The sequence below is a fragment of the Lepisma saccharinum genome, chromosome 23, assembly GCF_977018435.1.
Source record: "Lepisma saccharinum chromosome 23, izLepSacc3.1, whole genome shotgun sequence".
In the NCBI taxonomy this organism is placed as follows: Eukaryota; Metazoa; Arthropoda; class Insecta; order Zygentoma; family Lepismatidae; genus Lepisma; species Lepisma saccharinum.
Window position 1 is genome coordinate 47,165,051 of NC_139251.1, and position 15,200 is coordinate 47,180,250.

General features: G+C 36.3%; 1 protein-coding gene across 6 annotated transcripts in view; it reads right to left on the reverse strand.

Annotated features, from left to right (window-relative positions):
* Positions 1-322: 322 nt before the first annotated feature.
* LOC146005342 (uncharacterized) overlaps positions 323-15,200 on the reverse strand; it is a 128,547-nt gene continuing 113,669 nt past the window's right edge. For 5 of the 6 annotated variants that reach the window (XM_083144528.1, XM_083144526.1, XM_083144524.1 and 2 more), the window contains 6 exons: positions 13,108-13,255; positions 10,812-10,978; positions 9,404-9,563; positions 8,454-8,563; positions 4,214-4,448; positions 323-2,177 (listed from right to left, as the gene is read on the reverse strand). In XM_083144528.1, the coding sequence (XP_083000654.1) occupies positions 1,933-2,177; positions 4,214-4,448; positions 8,454-8,563; positions 9,404-9,563; positions 10,812-10,978; positions 13,108-13,255 (1,065 nt within the window). In that variant the 3' untranslated portion in view covers positions 323-1,932. The remainder of the gene's footprint in view (positions 2,178-4,213; positions 4,449-8,453; positions 8,564-9,403; positions 9,564-10,811; positions 10,979-13,107; positions 13,256-15,200) is intronic. The other variant, XM_083144529.1, reaches the window with a different exon arrangement.

A 15,200-nucleotide genomic window follows, 5' to 3' on the forward strand; every position in this document is an offset into this window, starting at 1 on the left:
TTGCAGGTAAAAAAAGTTACATGACCTTTAATTACTTCAAGAAAACTTGTGTCCTCGACTTATTAACATTACCATCTCTTGACACAGACTGTCGTAATTAACACTTACCTCTTGATGGTTTAAGTAGGTTCCTGCTTCACTTAAAACTACATTTTCACATGACATGCATGACAGACTATTCTAAGGCAAATTAAAACAGCAAATTAATTATATAAATAACAATTTTATTTGAACAACTTTCCACTGTTCTTTAATGTCTGTCACAACTGTCATGTTTCCATTTTTGTAATACTGAAATACAACCACGAAAACAACATCCTCATTTTTTTTTTAACTTGACTCAATTTATTGCAGCTAGGGACAACTACACAACAGCATTTTGAGCTTACAAAGTACCAAGAATAACCAGAATCAAAGGCTTTCACAGTAAGAAACACTGTTCTGTTCGTTCAATGCAACAATGTGATGGAGAATCAATCTCTTGCTGTCTTGCAGTCCAGTTATTCCGAAGTCTGTTAGCCAGTCTCAAAAAATTACTTGTATGTATACTTCCCCACTTGTCTTACCATTACTACTTCCATCTTCAAGTTTAAACCACAAACCAATATATAGAATTTATTTCAACCCTGCCAGTGTCTTTCACCACTTCCGCAGAAGTAACTTCTTAAATTTTCCATGCAATGACTTCTCTAATGTATCCTCCTTCCATGCATCGTGCAAGCAGTTTTCCTTCAGAACCTGCAAGTCTATATGCACACTACACTACACGACAGTTTCTCTTTATCATCTTTCTCAACACTAACAAAAGCACACAATTCTTCCAACACACCTATATTTCACCACTGGAAGTCATCATCAAGGGTAACGCATTAGCAATAATGTTAAAAAATATTGTGCAAAGATGTGAAAGCATCTATTTTATTATCGAAATATATTTTTTAATGTGCCAACAGTTCAGATTCTCTTCTTCCACAATACAAAATCCAATAATTAGAAATGTATCGCTTTCTTTATAGTTTTTAAATGTAATAATAATATTAAAAAAGAAAACAACAAAAAAAAGGAGGGAGCTTTAGAAAACCTCGAAATTACAGGTATTGCTGCAGGCAAACACACAAGATTAATAATATAATAAACTCATAAGCTGCACAGCTCACCTCACGTTGGATAAATGGGCAATCTTACCCTCTCTTCCTACATGTTTCGGAACTTCCAGCACCAACATACAGAAACAACTCCTTTCTCTTTTGTCCAGTTTCTAAACCTTTGCTTTATAGTCCTGAATCCCACTCTGGGGTCTCATGTATTACAAGGCCTAAATTAAGTGCCAGTTACTTTACGGTTACATGAAAGTAGTGCCGGTGATTCTTGAGTCACCATAACTGGGCACTTGAAAAACACCATCAACCAAGTATACTGTGTGCCAATGCGTCGTTCAACTGTCACCCAAAGAAACTCACTTTTTGTCCTTCACAATGGATCACACACAGAATAGGAAAACTTCAGTCACGTTAAAAAGCCATCACCTTTCTCCCCTGACTTCAATTTTTTTTCAATCTTAACAGTTTTCTTTACTTATCATTAAAAGCAGGGAAAATCTTCATAACCTTCGACCATACCATTCATATGATATCAAGAGATCATTACAAGTATTACCCCACAGCACTGAAAAAAACTAATGACAAACAACTTGTCATGACAGACGACTTGATGACATCTGATACTGCTCCTTTACACCATATTTAGCTCTTGCTAACCGAATCAGATTTTGACACAAATAATGGGTGAATAACACTAGAAATTTCTTTCTTATTAAAAACTGGAACAAATAATGAATTACATTATCTGATCCACATAAACCCCCTACATGTGAATACAAAGGTTTAATTCAGTCTTTTTTCCCCGTCAGAAGCACAGATTGGAATAAAAAAATTACTCAGTGGTAGCGGCTGTGCTTTCTTCTTTGGGGCTTAACGAAGCCTCCTGCACAATCTTTAACTCTGAAGGCTGTGATGTTGGAGAGGGGGAGCTGATGCCTCCTTGCTTCGTGCTGTTGGTGGTTCCACTGTTGTTACTTCCAGTACTATTTCCATCATTCAATTTGTTATCACTGGTTGGATGTCCACTATCTTCAACTTTACCATCTGTACCACCTTCCATCTTCACGTTGTGAATCCCTTAGGGGGAAAAATCAATGCTGCAGTGAAATATGTTCTAAAAAATCAGTCATTACATAGGTATGGGACAAATTAATTGGTATCAGCTGATATAGGCATAATCAGTTCATCAGTAACATTATCAATAATTTTACTAATCTGATATATTGTAAACACAAGGGCGTTTTGAAAAGTTTTGCCTCCTATGCAATAAATCTGGCAACAGTGCTCAGACACACGCAAAATTGGTGTAAGAAAAATCGCTGATTCACTGACAGTGTTCGCCTGCATCATCATGCATGCGCACAATAGTGAGTAAAATGGCAACGGACATGGACGTGCAGTTGAAACAATGTGCTGTTATTGAATTCCTCAGAGCAGAGGGTTTCGTTGACATTCCTCGATGAATGAGTGCTGTCTATGGATACGCCTGTTTGGATGCGAGTACTGTCAGGTGGTGATCAAGGAATCTGAAAGGCGACAAATCTGGCCACGACGAGCCTGCATGATCAGGTCCACAGTTGAAGACCCATAACAGCCACGGATGCACAGGGAAAGTGTTGATGATCATGTCTTGGGACTGCGACAGCATAGTCCACACAGAAATTTTGGAGCACGGAATCACTGTAAACTCCGATCAGTATGTGGAGACTTTGGAGAAACTCTGCACACAAATACTGCGAGTTAGGTTGGCAAGGATACAATTCTTCAACATGACAATGCATGCCATACACGAGTTGCCAAACAGAGGATGCATTGCAGCATCTCAAATTCCATGAGATTTTACCCCACCTGCCATACAGCCCAGATCTTGCACCTTGTTACTTCCTTTTTCCGAGGCTGAACGAGCACTTGAAGGGACTCCGTTACACCCGTGAAGCGGAGGTGCAAGCAGATGTGCATCGCTGGTGCCGGGAGAAGATGGCCGATTTCATGCCCGATGTTGGCATTTGTGTGTGTACAATGATGGTGCCTACATGGAGAAGTAGTGACACCCTGGTAGAGGGCATTACAAGCTTTAAGAAGACATATACTTCATGTACGTATCTTGCATTATTGTAGTTATTAACTTTTCAAAATGCCCTCGTATAAGAGTGCAAATATTCTGCCATTTTGTTATAATTTTTATGGGTGTAAACATATACTCTGCGTGCACTATTTATGTTAAATAAATGTCTAAATATGCAGCTCTTCTGCATTACATCATCTGGTAACACATTTTTTAAAAGCGAACAAAGGTTCTCCAGTATTGGTATATTTTATATCGGTTCTTTACTGGTATTGGGAAAAATGTCATACTGGCCCAACCCTAAATTTTAATATTGGACTAAATCAAAGTATGAAGATCGGTGTATTCAATGAAAAATGAATGGAATAGTTCTAATTCACTTGCACCTAAAAATAACAACAATTGTGTATACATTTCTTGTTGGAAGAAAACTGTCTACTATATAGGTGACACTGCTACCCATCACAATCACAGTGTATTTAGCTTTAGTTGGACACCAGACACATGAGTTGTTCTTATGACTAGCTTACATGCACATAACAAATGGATGCATCATTTGCGTATTCCTTCTCCACACACGATTTCAGTTAGTCACAAAAGTTGAAATTATTAAAAGGGTCAAAGTTAGACTTAACTGACCAAAATACTCCCCTAGCCAAATTACCAATTTATTTACAGCCTAGTGATAAATTAACAATACTGGTGCAAAATAAGTGAACATTTTGAATTTTGCACAATACTAATAAAGAACAGATAAAATGTTTTAGAAGTAAAACTGGGATTCAATTTAAAAAATATAATTACTGTAAGGTAAATTTTAATATTACAAATGTTACCATGAAAAGAAAAAACTTCCTCTAGTATTCTCACGCAAGAACACAGAATTATGTAATATTTTCCTAGTTTCTTGGATGTTAAAAAAAATTCAAACACTACAGAAATAAATTGTGACTAGCAATAAACCTTTGGTTCAGGAATGCGAGAGATCTAATTGAAACACACTAATTGAATATACTAGCAAATTTTGAATTATTAGTTTGAAACACACCTTGGGATCCAAAAAATGTTTGACCTTGCAACTTTGTGTGAGACGATAAACTTGGACGCTGAGTATGTGGTAGTCTGTGTCGTCCTCCACTGCCACTTCCAGTCATGGAACCAGCATTGCCTGGTTGCTGAAATGCTACTGGTCGCTGGATTGGGGCAGGATATCTAGTAGGTGTTGGGGGCACAGCACCTCGAACACTCATTGCCATCTGACCCCTTACATTAGACTGGAGAACCTGCAATATACAAAACTTTAATTTGTATACACATTGGAAGAAAGATTAGTTCACATTTAATCACGTGTGTTCTGTAGGGCTGAGCCGATACTGATGTATCTATATTGGTCGATAGCAGTGGTATTTGCAGTGGAAAATATCGATTGGAATATATTATTAATTGGGTCTTTCATGGTAAAATGCCACACTACACTTTCACAGTTTAATTATCATGGAAACTGCAAAAAAGTTACCAGTTTTGTGTGCAAATCTGGATTTTGTGATTTCATAACATGTATTTTAATTACTTAAGTGAAATTTAGAAGATTTCGAATTTCCGCATTGCACAATTTAATGGTTCAATCCTATTAATTTCAAAGATCCACTGTCTTCATTCACAAAAGGGTACGGCGTTTGAAGCGGAGATGGTACCGCGTCACTGCATTGAATATCAGGAAAATATAAACCCAGAATGCAGTGACGCAGTACCATCTCCGCTTCAAACGCCATACCCTTTTGTGAATGAAGACAGTGGATCTTCGAAATTAATAGGACTGAACCATTAATTTGTGCAATGTGGAAGTGCGAAATCTTCTAAATTTCACGTAAGTAATTTTAAACCGCGTTTACCGCAACCATCATGAAATGTATTTTAATATTCTGATGTAATTCTGGAATATTTACACACTAATATTAATCAATACTTCGACCAACTTTTAATTTTTACTATTTTCAAGCATCGGTATTGATATTGGTGGGAATTCGTAAGAGTATTGGCATCAGTTCAGCTTCAATATTCTGCATTATGATATTACACAAGCAGTAGGTTAACTTTTTATCATCCGGAGCCTCGCACGCCTGTATTCCCGTTGAAGCCAGAGTCTTTTCAAACTTGTCGTCATGAAAAAAAAAAAAAAAAAAAAGCATACCTCAAGAACTAATTGTCCTACACAAATGAAATTGGTTTTGTTTTCCTCCTTAAAGACAGGGCTTTTAGTGGAGGTAAAATTTATACATTGCGCCTCCCAATAATTAGTGTTAAATGAAGTAGAAAATTGAATCTGCTCTGTAAGTAAGTTCCCACCTGAGTTCATTCAGGTTATGAATGAACATGGGTGTCCTATCTGTGAAAAATGCCCTTATATGGAAGAGAATGTACAGAAATTATCCTCCAAACTAATTCAGGAAACAGTAGGAAGGTACCAACAGAGTAAAAGGGAAACTACAAATCATAAGGCATTAAAAAGTTGTTGCATATGCACACCCCCAAAGAAGTGGAAGGGCCCTTATATATACAACTATGGACTGTTGAAGGGTATGGGCAGCAGACAAGGTTGCACAACTCTGGCTGACAGACACATAATGTACATTTTGTATCTGAACAATAAATGAGTTGCTCAAGACCACCATATAGAGATGGGAGAGATTAATCAATAGTCTATAGGCATATCGGTTTATCGATAAAATTACCGATTATTTTACTGATCCAATATATCTATAAATATCTTTTAGTGCAAAATTCTGCCATTTTGTTACAATTTTTATGGCTAATCTCAATGCCCTACTTTTTAAAAATAGTAAATGTCTACATATGAAACATCTTGTGCACTGCAGTCACCTCAAAACACACATATTTTAAGGTCAGTGAACCACTGAGGTTCTTCAAGGACCAATTGGAATTTTTATTGGATCGGTAAATATCGGTTATCCGTATTGGCTAAAATTTCATATCAGCCCTTCCCTACCACCAAGTATTATTGAACTTTAACTGCTAGAATGTTCAACAACTATGGAAATCTGTAGAAGGAACATGAACACAGTTATATCTACGTAGATTTTCAGCGAAAAATGCAGGCTCGACCAGGACTCGAACCCAGGTCTCTGGCAATCCGTGCCATTGCTCTACCACTGAGCTACCGAGCCGGCCTGGCTTCCCCTGCATTTTCGCTGGCGCTGTAGTACATATCCTGTGTGTGCCTAATTTAATGCACAGTTATATTTGCTCGATTGGACTATCCACCCTATTCGGTTTCTACCTAAACAAACTATGAGCACGAGTGGTAGTTCAATGGTGAACCAAACTGGAGGGTGAAATTCAGTCGACAAGCAATGACTAATATCTAATTTATTTAACCAACATGATAACTTATATTAGTTTTTTATCAAATATAATGTTTTACACCTTAGTAGCACTTTTCATTTAACAATATTAAAAGCATCATGAAAAATAGAAGAAGCAGAATGCTAGCAGTTAGCCATAGCATTTTCTAACTTAACAGAGGAAAAGAAATACAAAAGGTAAGTTACCAGACAAGTTTACCACATTCTCAGGAATATTTAGTAACGTGTTAATCAAAATATATATTTTAGATCTACAGGGCTATTGTAAATAATCTTCCCGATTTCAAAGTTTAATAACTCAAGTTTATTTATTCACAATAACATGCAACTAATGTTAAATGAAAGAAAAACTCCCAAAGTTTTAGTGTCTGGCAAAGCTGATGTTTAGTTACGCATTCCACCACTAGGGCGACAGTAAATCAAGATGGCTGGAAACAGACAGGAGAGCATTTTGTGTCCTGGAATGTACAACAGTCTGTTATTTGTGTCCAACGAAGTTTTAGGACTAAGTTCAGGTTAGATCAACCAAGAGAGCACTCACTCAATTCAGAAGTGGTACAGACAATTTATTCTTTGTGTGGTTATGTTAAAAACCAAGTGCATGAGCCACCCTTACCTAACAACTTAACTGAACTTAGAGTATGCATCCAAGAAGCAGTTGCGTCCATTGACTCTGAGATGTTGGGAAGTGTGTGGCAAGAATTTGACTATCGAATTGATGTGTGCTGAATTACAAAAGGCACTCATATTGAGCATCTTTGACGTGGAACATAACACGTATGTATATAAAAAAAAAACTTTTTGAGTTTTTCTTTCATTTAACATAAGTTGCACGTCATTGTGAATAAATAAACGTGAGTTATTCAACTTTGAAATAGGGAAGGTCATTTAGCCCTGTCTGTACATCGTTGTAATACAAATGCACTTTCCACTGAACACACACAAAAATAAAAACAACGCACATTTATGTGTGATGGTTAACTTCACAAGTAACAATGAGTTGCCAGCTTCAGTGGCAGAATGGTTAGAACAATGTGTTACAATGCTAGGGGTCCCAGGTTGGAATCCTGGTTTCGGCATGGGTTTTCTTTGTGAATATCCTTTCATCAATTTCATCATACGACACATCCTTGCCATGGCGATTATCCAAAAGTGGTTGAAAAAGACACTAAATAACAAAAATCAAATAAAACTATTTTTTCAGTTATAGATAAATATTTTTTCTTGTATGTACGCATTGCTTGCATTATAGAATTATTTTCCTGTAGTTTACGGTTATTACAAAGAAAAACTGTTTTCTTATGCTTGTAATAACCGTAAACTACAGAAAAATAATAGATAAATATTTTTTTCTCATTGAAAATTACCTTGTATATTACTCTACGCTAATGTATCAGTGAATAAGTTTATGGAATAAGATATTTTTTCTTCTGTTAACGTCCTTGCTTCTAGCATCTCTTCATTGTTTACATTTCTCATGCTTGTTATTCTTCCCAGCTGCCTCACCTCGCTTCTTGCCAGAGAATGTTGTCAGGGACATAAAGCGCACGTCGAGTGCGGCACCCCACCAGATTTCTCTTGCCAAGTCTCGCATTTCAGCACAGTGGCCTGCAAACTTCACAACTATCATGGGATAAAAAAAAATACAAAATGGTACCCAACAATCTGCGAGAAATGAAATATTTGCAATGCAGTTAATGCGAAAACTATATGTAGATGATAATGTAATGTCTGTTCACTTGTGGTTACACATGGTAGTGCGGCGTCCGTATCGTCCTTATGAGCAGCCGCCACTGATGAGCACGTCTCTCCTAGCATTTTTGCCATCAGATGCTGTTATTGAGCAACTTCTGCAATGTTTCACTATTACCCGAATTTCATAGAAAAAGGGAAAAAATTGCTTACCAATGGTGACTGGGAAACACTCTGGTAGTTGTTGAACTTTTGGTGTTGCTGCGTAGGGCTCTGCTGCTGCTGTTTCTGATTTCTTGACTTGGGCGACGAGATGTGGGATGCTGAAGAAGAGACATTGGCGTTACTGCTTGTTACTAGAGATCCTGCAAGGCAGTTAATTTATTAATATCCCCTACAAATCCATACTTGCGCCAATACGCGAAAGAAATTGGGACTGGATAAAGTTCAAAGTGGGATCCGAACCACTGTGCTGCCACCAGGGATCAAAGCTGGGGTCCTTTGATTTCAAGACACACACAATTTGTTATCAGTGATACAATCAGGGTTACAACTTGCTTTACAAAAGCAATTTTCCTGACTTCCAGGTTTAACATTGTATTTTAAATAAACTCAAAAGCCTTCAACTTTTTATGTTAGATGTGTTTTCAGTTTCCAATCCTGTCAAGCAAAAAATCATTTAATTTGTTGGGACTTTTCCAGGCAAGTGCATTCATCCAGAAAGGCTGATCACCAACCATCTTCCTAAATGGTAGGGTCTACATCAGGTTTTGCTAAAAAAGTTAGAAATTACTGTTAGAATGAATGGATCTAAGAAACCATCATCAGTTTCAGCATGTTTAGATCGAGAGTATGCCGTTTTTATCTTGGGCAAAATCAATTTTCACAATCAAACTACTCATTTTTACTTTTCAGGTTGCAGAACATGTGTTGCCAAGAGAAAGGCCCTCAAGCTCTTTCCCATCATTCACTCCATCCAGAGGATAAACTTTTGTGGATGTTTGATGGTCAAAAGTGTTTGTTATCTAGAGATGCACTGTCTCAATATCATTTATCTTAGACTTCTCAAAAGACAAAGTACCATAATAATTTTGTCTCGGCCAAAAATGTCCCTTTCAATGTTGCAAGACAACTACTGGCTTGATTTTAGATAACTGACTTACCAGTGGAGAATAACACAGAGGCCAGCACATCCTGGCTACTTGAGGGAGACTTCAGCTGAGCTCGGCCACCAGACCCAGTGCCATGATCTGTCGGATGCTGACCACCTGACTTTAAAAAATTTCCTGGTAGTCCTGTGCTACGAAAAGGCTGCGCTGCTATCTAAAAATGGAAAAATAAATTGGCATCAGGACATTATTTGCATTACAGAACATTTTAAAACAATACACCATTTTAACTATAAGTTGAATAATGTAACAAATTAACAGCTCCAGTTGAGGCGTACTGAAGATCTCCTTTCAAATTTGATATTTACTGTATTTTCATATCTCAATATCTTGAGAAAGTTCTGGAAAACCAGGAAGAAATGTCACAAGAAAAAATGAAAACCACATAAAATAACTATATTATATTGCATCTACAAAAAGTGTATTATGCAAATCTTTAAGAACCTAGATAGCCTACATGTGGGCCTGGCAAAGCTCAAATTTCATAAAAAAAAGTTTACACTTTCATCTTCTACTTAAAAAAAAAAAAGTCTTATAGCTTAACTTGTACTGTAAAAACTAGTTAAATTTGTAACTAGCATTTGAAGTTACTAGGATATAAATTATTATTTAAAATCTTGTGTAATTTTATATTTCGCACTGTGTTGGGACCTTATTGCATTAAAAAAGGTATCGGCATTTAAGGGTTACTACTTTCTTTCCAGACAAAATGGTTCTCATTGCATGTGTGAATATGTGTCATTTCTTTATTGGTACAGAGATTTGGGAAGTTATTCAGGAATTCACTTACTCAAATCCAAAGTTGCTTTAAGCTCTGAACATTAATAGTTTCTACCATTTAAATACACAAGGTGCATAAATCTGAAATTTGATTCTTAAGAAGGGGTTTGTGTATTGAATGACCATAGTGAATTTTGGAAAATCAGAACTATTTGTGTGTTAAATAATTAGGACCATAAAAAAAAAATTACGATAATTATTAAGGAATGGAAAAGACTCCAATGCAATGGCTGACAAAAATATTGTCTGGATTTTATTAAAAATATGACCTTCAGGTATTTGTGCCTAACAAATAAAGCAAAGTAAATATGACACTGCACTGAAAACTGGTGTTTGGTTTATTATTCAGTTTGGCAGTTGAGAGAGGGAAATTTGTGATACTGGCATCTTAATTAGCCTGTCGTACCATATATGTATAATACATCCAGGAAGACAGTCCTTTGCTTTGTGCTCACTATCCTAGATGGGAATATATGAATTACTCCTAGTTTTGGCGAGACTCCTTGAATCTGTTACATTCTTACTAGGACTGACCTGATACCAATGTCCATGTATTATTAAATTTAAACATCGGTATTGGTACAGAAAATTTTTACCATATCAATACATATGTACACGTTACCTGAGAGCTGAAGTTCTGTAGGCCTACGGCTGCTGTCCCGGACTGCGTACTGTAACCCTGCAAACCAAAGGGGCCAGCTGTTTGATGCAACGGAGGACCTGTTGGTGCTTGTTGTTGGACAGCCTGAAGAGTTGAACTTCCAGTCTGATAATATCCTGTTTGTCCACCTGAAATAAATCATATGTGAAGAGAAAACTGACCAAAAACAATGTTAAATGATTTAGCATGTTATTACAAAGGAATGTCTAACATGAGGGCATACTGAATCGCAGCTGCTTTTAAGAAGTTATACTTATGAATCATGGAAATACATAATAATCATGGAAACAAGGCTTAATGGTGTTTTAAGTTATACTTTCGGAAAACCCCATCAATTTGAATTTCAGGGGGGGAAGGGTTGTTACCTATCTGAATCAACTCAAATTGTGAAAAATTTCTTGATTGTTACTCATAGGTAGGTAGGGCATCTGACTGCCACACGGGAGACCAGGGTTCGATTCCCAGGGTGGGTGATCTAGGGTCAGAATTTATCTGACTTTGTGACTGCGTGAAGTGGTTCTGGGGCTCACCCACCCTCAAATCAATGGGTACCTGGGGGATAAAGGCAGCCGTAGTGTGGTGCTGATCACGTAACCTCCAAAATGGTGGAGATCGACCTAAAATGTGCCTTCATGTCACAGTGAACTTTACCTTACCTACTCATAGGTTGATTTCCCTGACCTTTTCAGCTCTGTGAGAACAAAAACTTTAGAACTCCTATTTTAAAATCAGTATATTTTTGCACCTGTAAAAAATAACCTTTATACAGCAATTTCGAGGTTAAAGGAATATCATCTGCATATAATTTAATTACATTTTACACTTCTTACCAAAGATTAGGGGTGGAAGTATGAAATTTTAACCGATACCAACATTCTACCAATTTGAACAAAAATGTAAATGTACTATGAAGAACCTGACTGGTCTGTAAATGTTCTTAAACTAACGTGTATAGGTGGGTAACTGCAACGTTTTTTTGCTTCAGAAAAACTATGTATTCAGACATTTGCGCATGCGTGCAAACACACCTTTATATTCACACAAATAACAAAAGAGTAGAAGTTTGCATTAATTACAGGCTATTTATAAATACATCACATTCATAAATTTATTGGTTATTTAACTGTTGCACTAATATACTTGGATTGGATATCGCTGCCCTGTTCCTACAAAATATTACTTGTAATCATTGTCCACATTATCTAAAGAAGCATGGTCCTTTGTGCTGTAACCAGAAAATATTTTTTTAATTTTGTCTGGTTTTAATATGTTAACTCAATTATTTGTATACATTCTGCACCATCTGCCTGTAGTAACACAGGGGAAACCCTCAAGATCCAATTCAGTGGTATCATACTTGTGAACCATACATTAATAAAAAAAGAAGTGACAGGGTGGCTACTCTAGAATCATGATAAAATTCAAGTATAATTCCCGGTTAATCAAGGCAAATTTTCCAAAAAATTCAAGATACAAGCAGATGTTCTCCATTTCAACCTTACGTCTTACACTTCTAATCACTCACACATACACACACACAGAAATACATTAAGAACAAAGAGTCTGTGCGATTCCAATGTATCCCAAAATTCTAATTCAATTAAATGATATATGTATTTATATGTATTTAAAATATTTAAGGTGCGAAATTTACATTTGCCATTTCACGTACTCAGACTCGAACTAAATCTATAAACACAAGTCACAAATGTTACGGAATACACTAATTATGAAAAATTGTTAATTATAAGAATTGCAAACTCAAATTTACCTAATAAACTGTCTTATCTTTCAATAATCTTTGGTCTGTCAGATAGATTGTTCTGCAAAGGGGACGAAGTACACGGATTGAGAGAATTCAGTTTTATTTTCTATGCAGCTCTCTCTTCCTTCTTTGATAAAAGCAAAAGCTAAATTGAAAATTTGTCTCAGGGGATATGTGCATAAATTTGTTATTTGGATTAATACAAGTTGCAATTTTTCACTTCCATGGAGAAAAACTCACGCAGAATTTGCAGATTTCAAGGAATTCCCGGTGAGTAGCCACCCGAGTAATAATTAGTAAGCAATATATACAATGTGGGAGATTAATCTTTATTCATCAATGAACCTGTTTTATTGCGTTACAATTGAATTGCTCCTGAATCATGATTTTAAACAATTCCCACTAATACTTTTATCCCAGACCTACAGCTATTAGCACACAAGCAGAACTACCTTTTGGATTTATTATTGCTATTTATAAATGCTTCCTTACCTGCAGAGCCAGAGTAAAAAGACGTTGGTGGCTGAATTGCTTGCACTACACTGCTCTGTACTGGACCTGGACGCTGCACCATTTGAGAATTTGATAAGTAATTCTGATTTACATTCAGCACCTGGCTTGGATCATACTGAATATAAAGCTGAAAAATAATATATAAACATTTTAAAATTCAGATTAATTTTAAAGAAATGAAAATATCAGTATTTGTACACAAAATTCTAGTGTAAAGGTAAAAACACAGTGCGGCAAAAGGACCCTTGTTTATCGAACGGAGCCCGGTCAAACCATAAAAATGTCAGGATATAATTAATGAACCAGATGTCGGACAGGCACCTCGAACAAGCCTCTCCCACTCAAACTGGTCCCCATTCTTTCCGTTGAGCAGGAAAAGGGGAGGGTGTCTTCCACGAAGGGGAGAAGTGACCTTGAAGGGACCAATCACAGAACCTTCCACTTGAAACAAGGGACCCAAGATCAAACCGTGTTTGATCCTGGGAACATCTTGCGATGAGCGGGGCTCCACCATGTTTTCCCCCATTTGACTCCATGGTTTTGAATTACCGGAAACTTGTCCCTGCGAGTTTCTGGTGATGAGCGATGAGGGATGTGCTTCACTGTGTTTTTACCCTTAGGAAGAGAGTACAGCGGAACATTCGATTTTAATTTTTTTGAGAGACAAAGATGAAAAATTTAAAATGTGAGAAAAAGTTATTACATTTTATTCTACTGCAACTGATTATGAGGGGGAATGTAAAATCTGTGAATTTTAAAATCAAGATTCCACAGTATCTAGTTTTTCGTATTTTACACCCCTTTTCTGCCACTTTCAGCTAAATATGATCGGACTGAATGAAAATTAGATGGAACTGATGAAGAGGGACTCACGAAGAACAGCTATTGCCTGGCCAGGGCCTGAACCTGGAACTTCGGTAGTAACATTAAAAGCTGACTACTTAATGTTTTTCGCCTCTGAGCCTGTTATTAGGTAGTCAAGAAATAAAGCCAGAGCACACACAAAAAAAATATAGTTTTTACCAATGGTGAGATGATGTCTATACCAGTAGCAATGGTATCAAAAAACATCAATATAAATTTAAATTGAGCATATTTTTCTCGACTCCACAAAATACCACATGATAATTTCACAGTTTAATTATCCTGGTAGTTAAGCAAAAATGCATATTTTTTCATTCATATTGCGGAAGTATTGTATGCAAAATTGGATTTTGTGATTAAATGTGATGATTCTCTCACAAGGGAACTTATCAATATTCTAAAGTAAAACATTCATAGATTTATGAAACAGATGAAGGAGCCCATTTGTGAATAATGGTATTTCATGATTCTTACAGAAATCTCAAATCTGAGGATTGATAGCAAAGAACAGCATTATGTATTTGAAGATTGCACAGAATTTCAAGGAAAGGATTGGAATGACTAATGTGTGTTCTGTTCTATCACTATCACAAGCAAAAGACCAGGTCCAAGACCTAGATCAATAATGGGTAAAAAACATTTAAAGTATGTTTGGAGGTGGAAACATGTGTGATATCTGAAAATCTAACAAAGTAATTGAAGAGTTTTCAGAAGTGATGTAATCATAGTGGCTGAAGGACAATTTGCTGTTCAATGAATGGAATATTTCAGTTCAGTAGTTTGTAAGATGGGACTGTAAAATTTGTTTCATTTGTCAAGTTCCAATACAATGGATATTTATACATGAACTTAAAATATGTAGAAGTGTTACTAACCAAGGTAAGTACATGTTTAATGTACATCCTCATTTATATAGCAAAAAGCAGCAAAAATTACATCTTGTGTACAGTGCACATTTTAGGTTCTATAACCTATGACCACAGAGAAAAGACAGAAAAATTCTACATGGAAAGATCAAGAGTCAATGTGCGTAAGTTTTTGCCTGCAGTGGAAATGTAGCACACTGTGAATGAACTAAAAACTGTAGACTGATATATACATGTAGGTACTGAAGAAAATATACATCAGTGCATAACGAATTGTAAATACTATGCATATAGATGGTCATTTGGTATTTTCTTTTCCCGTGAGTGAAGCATATTATGTTC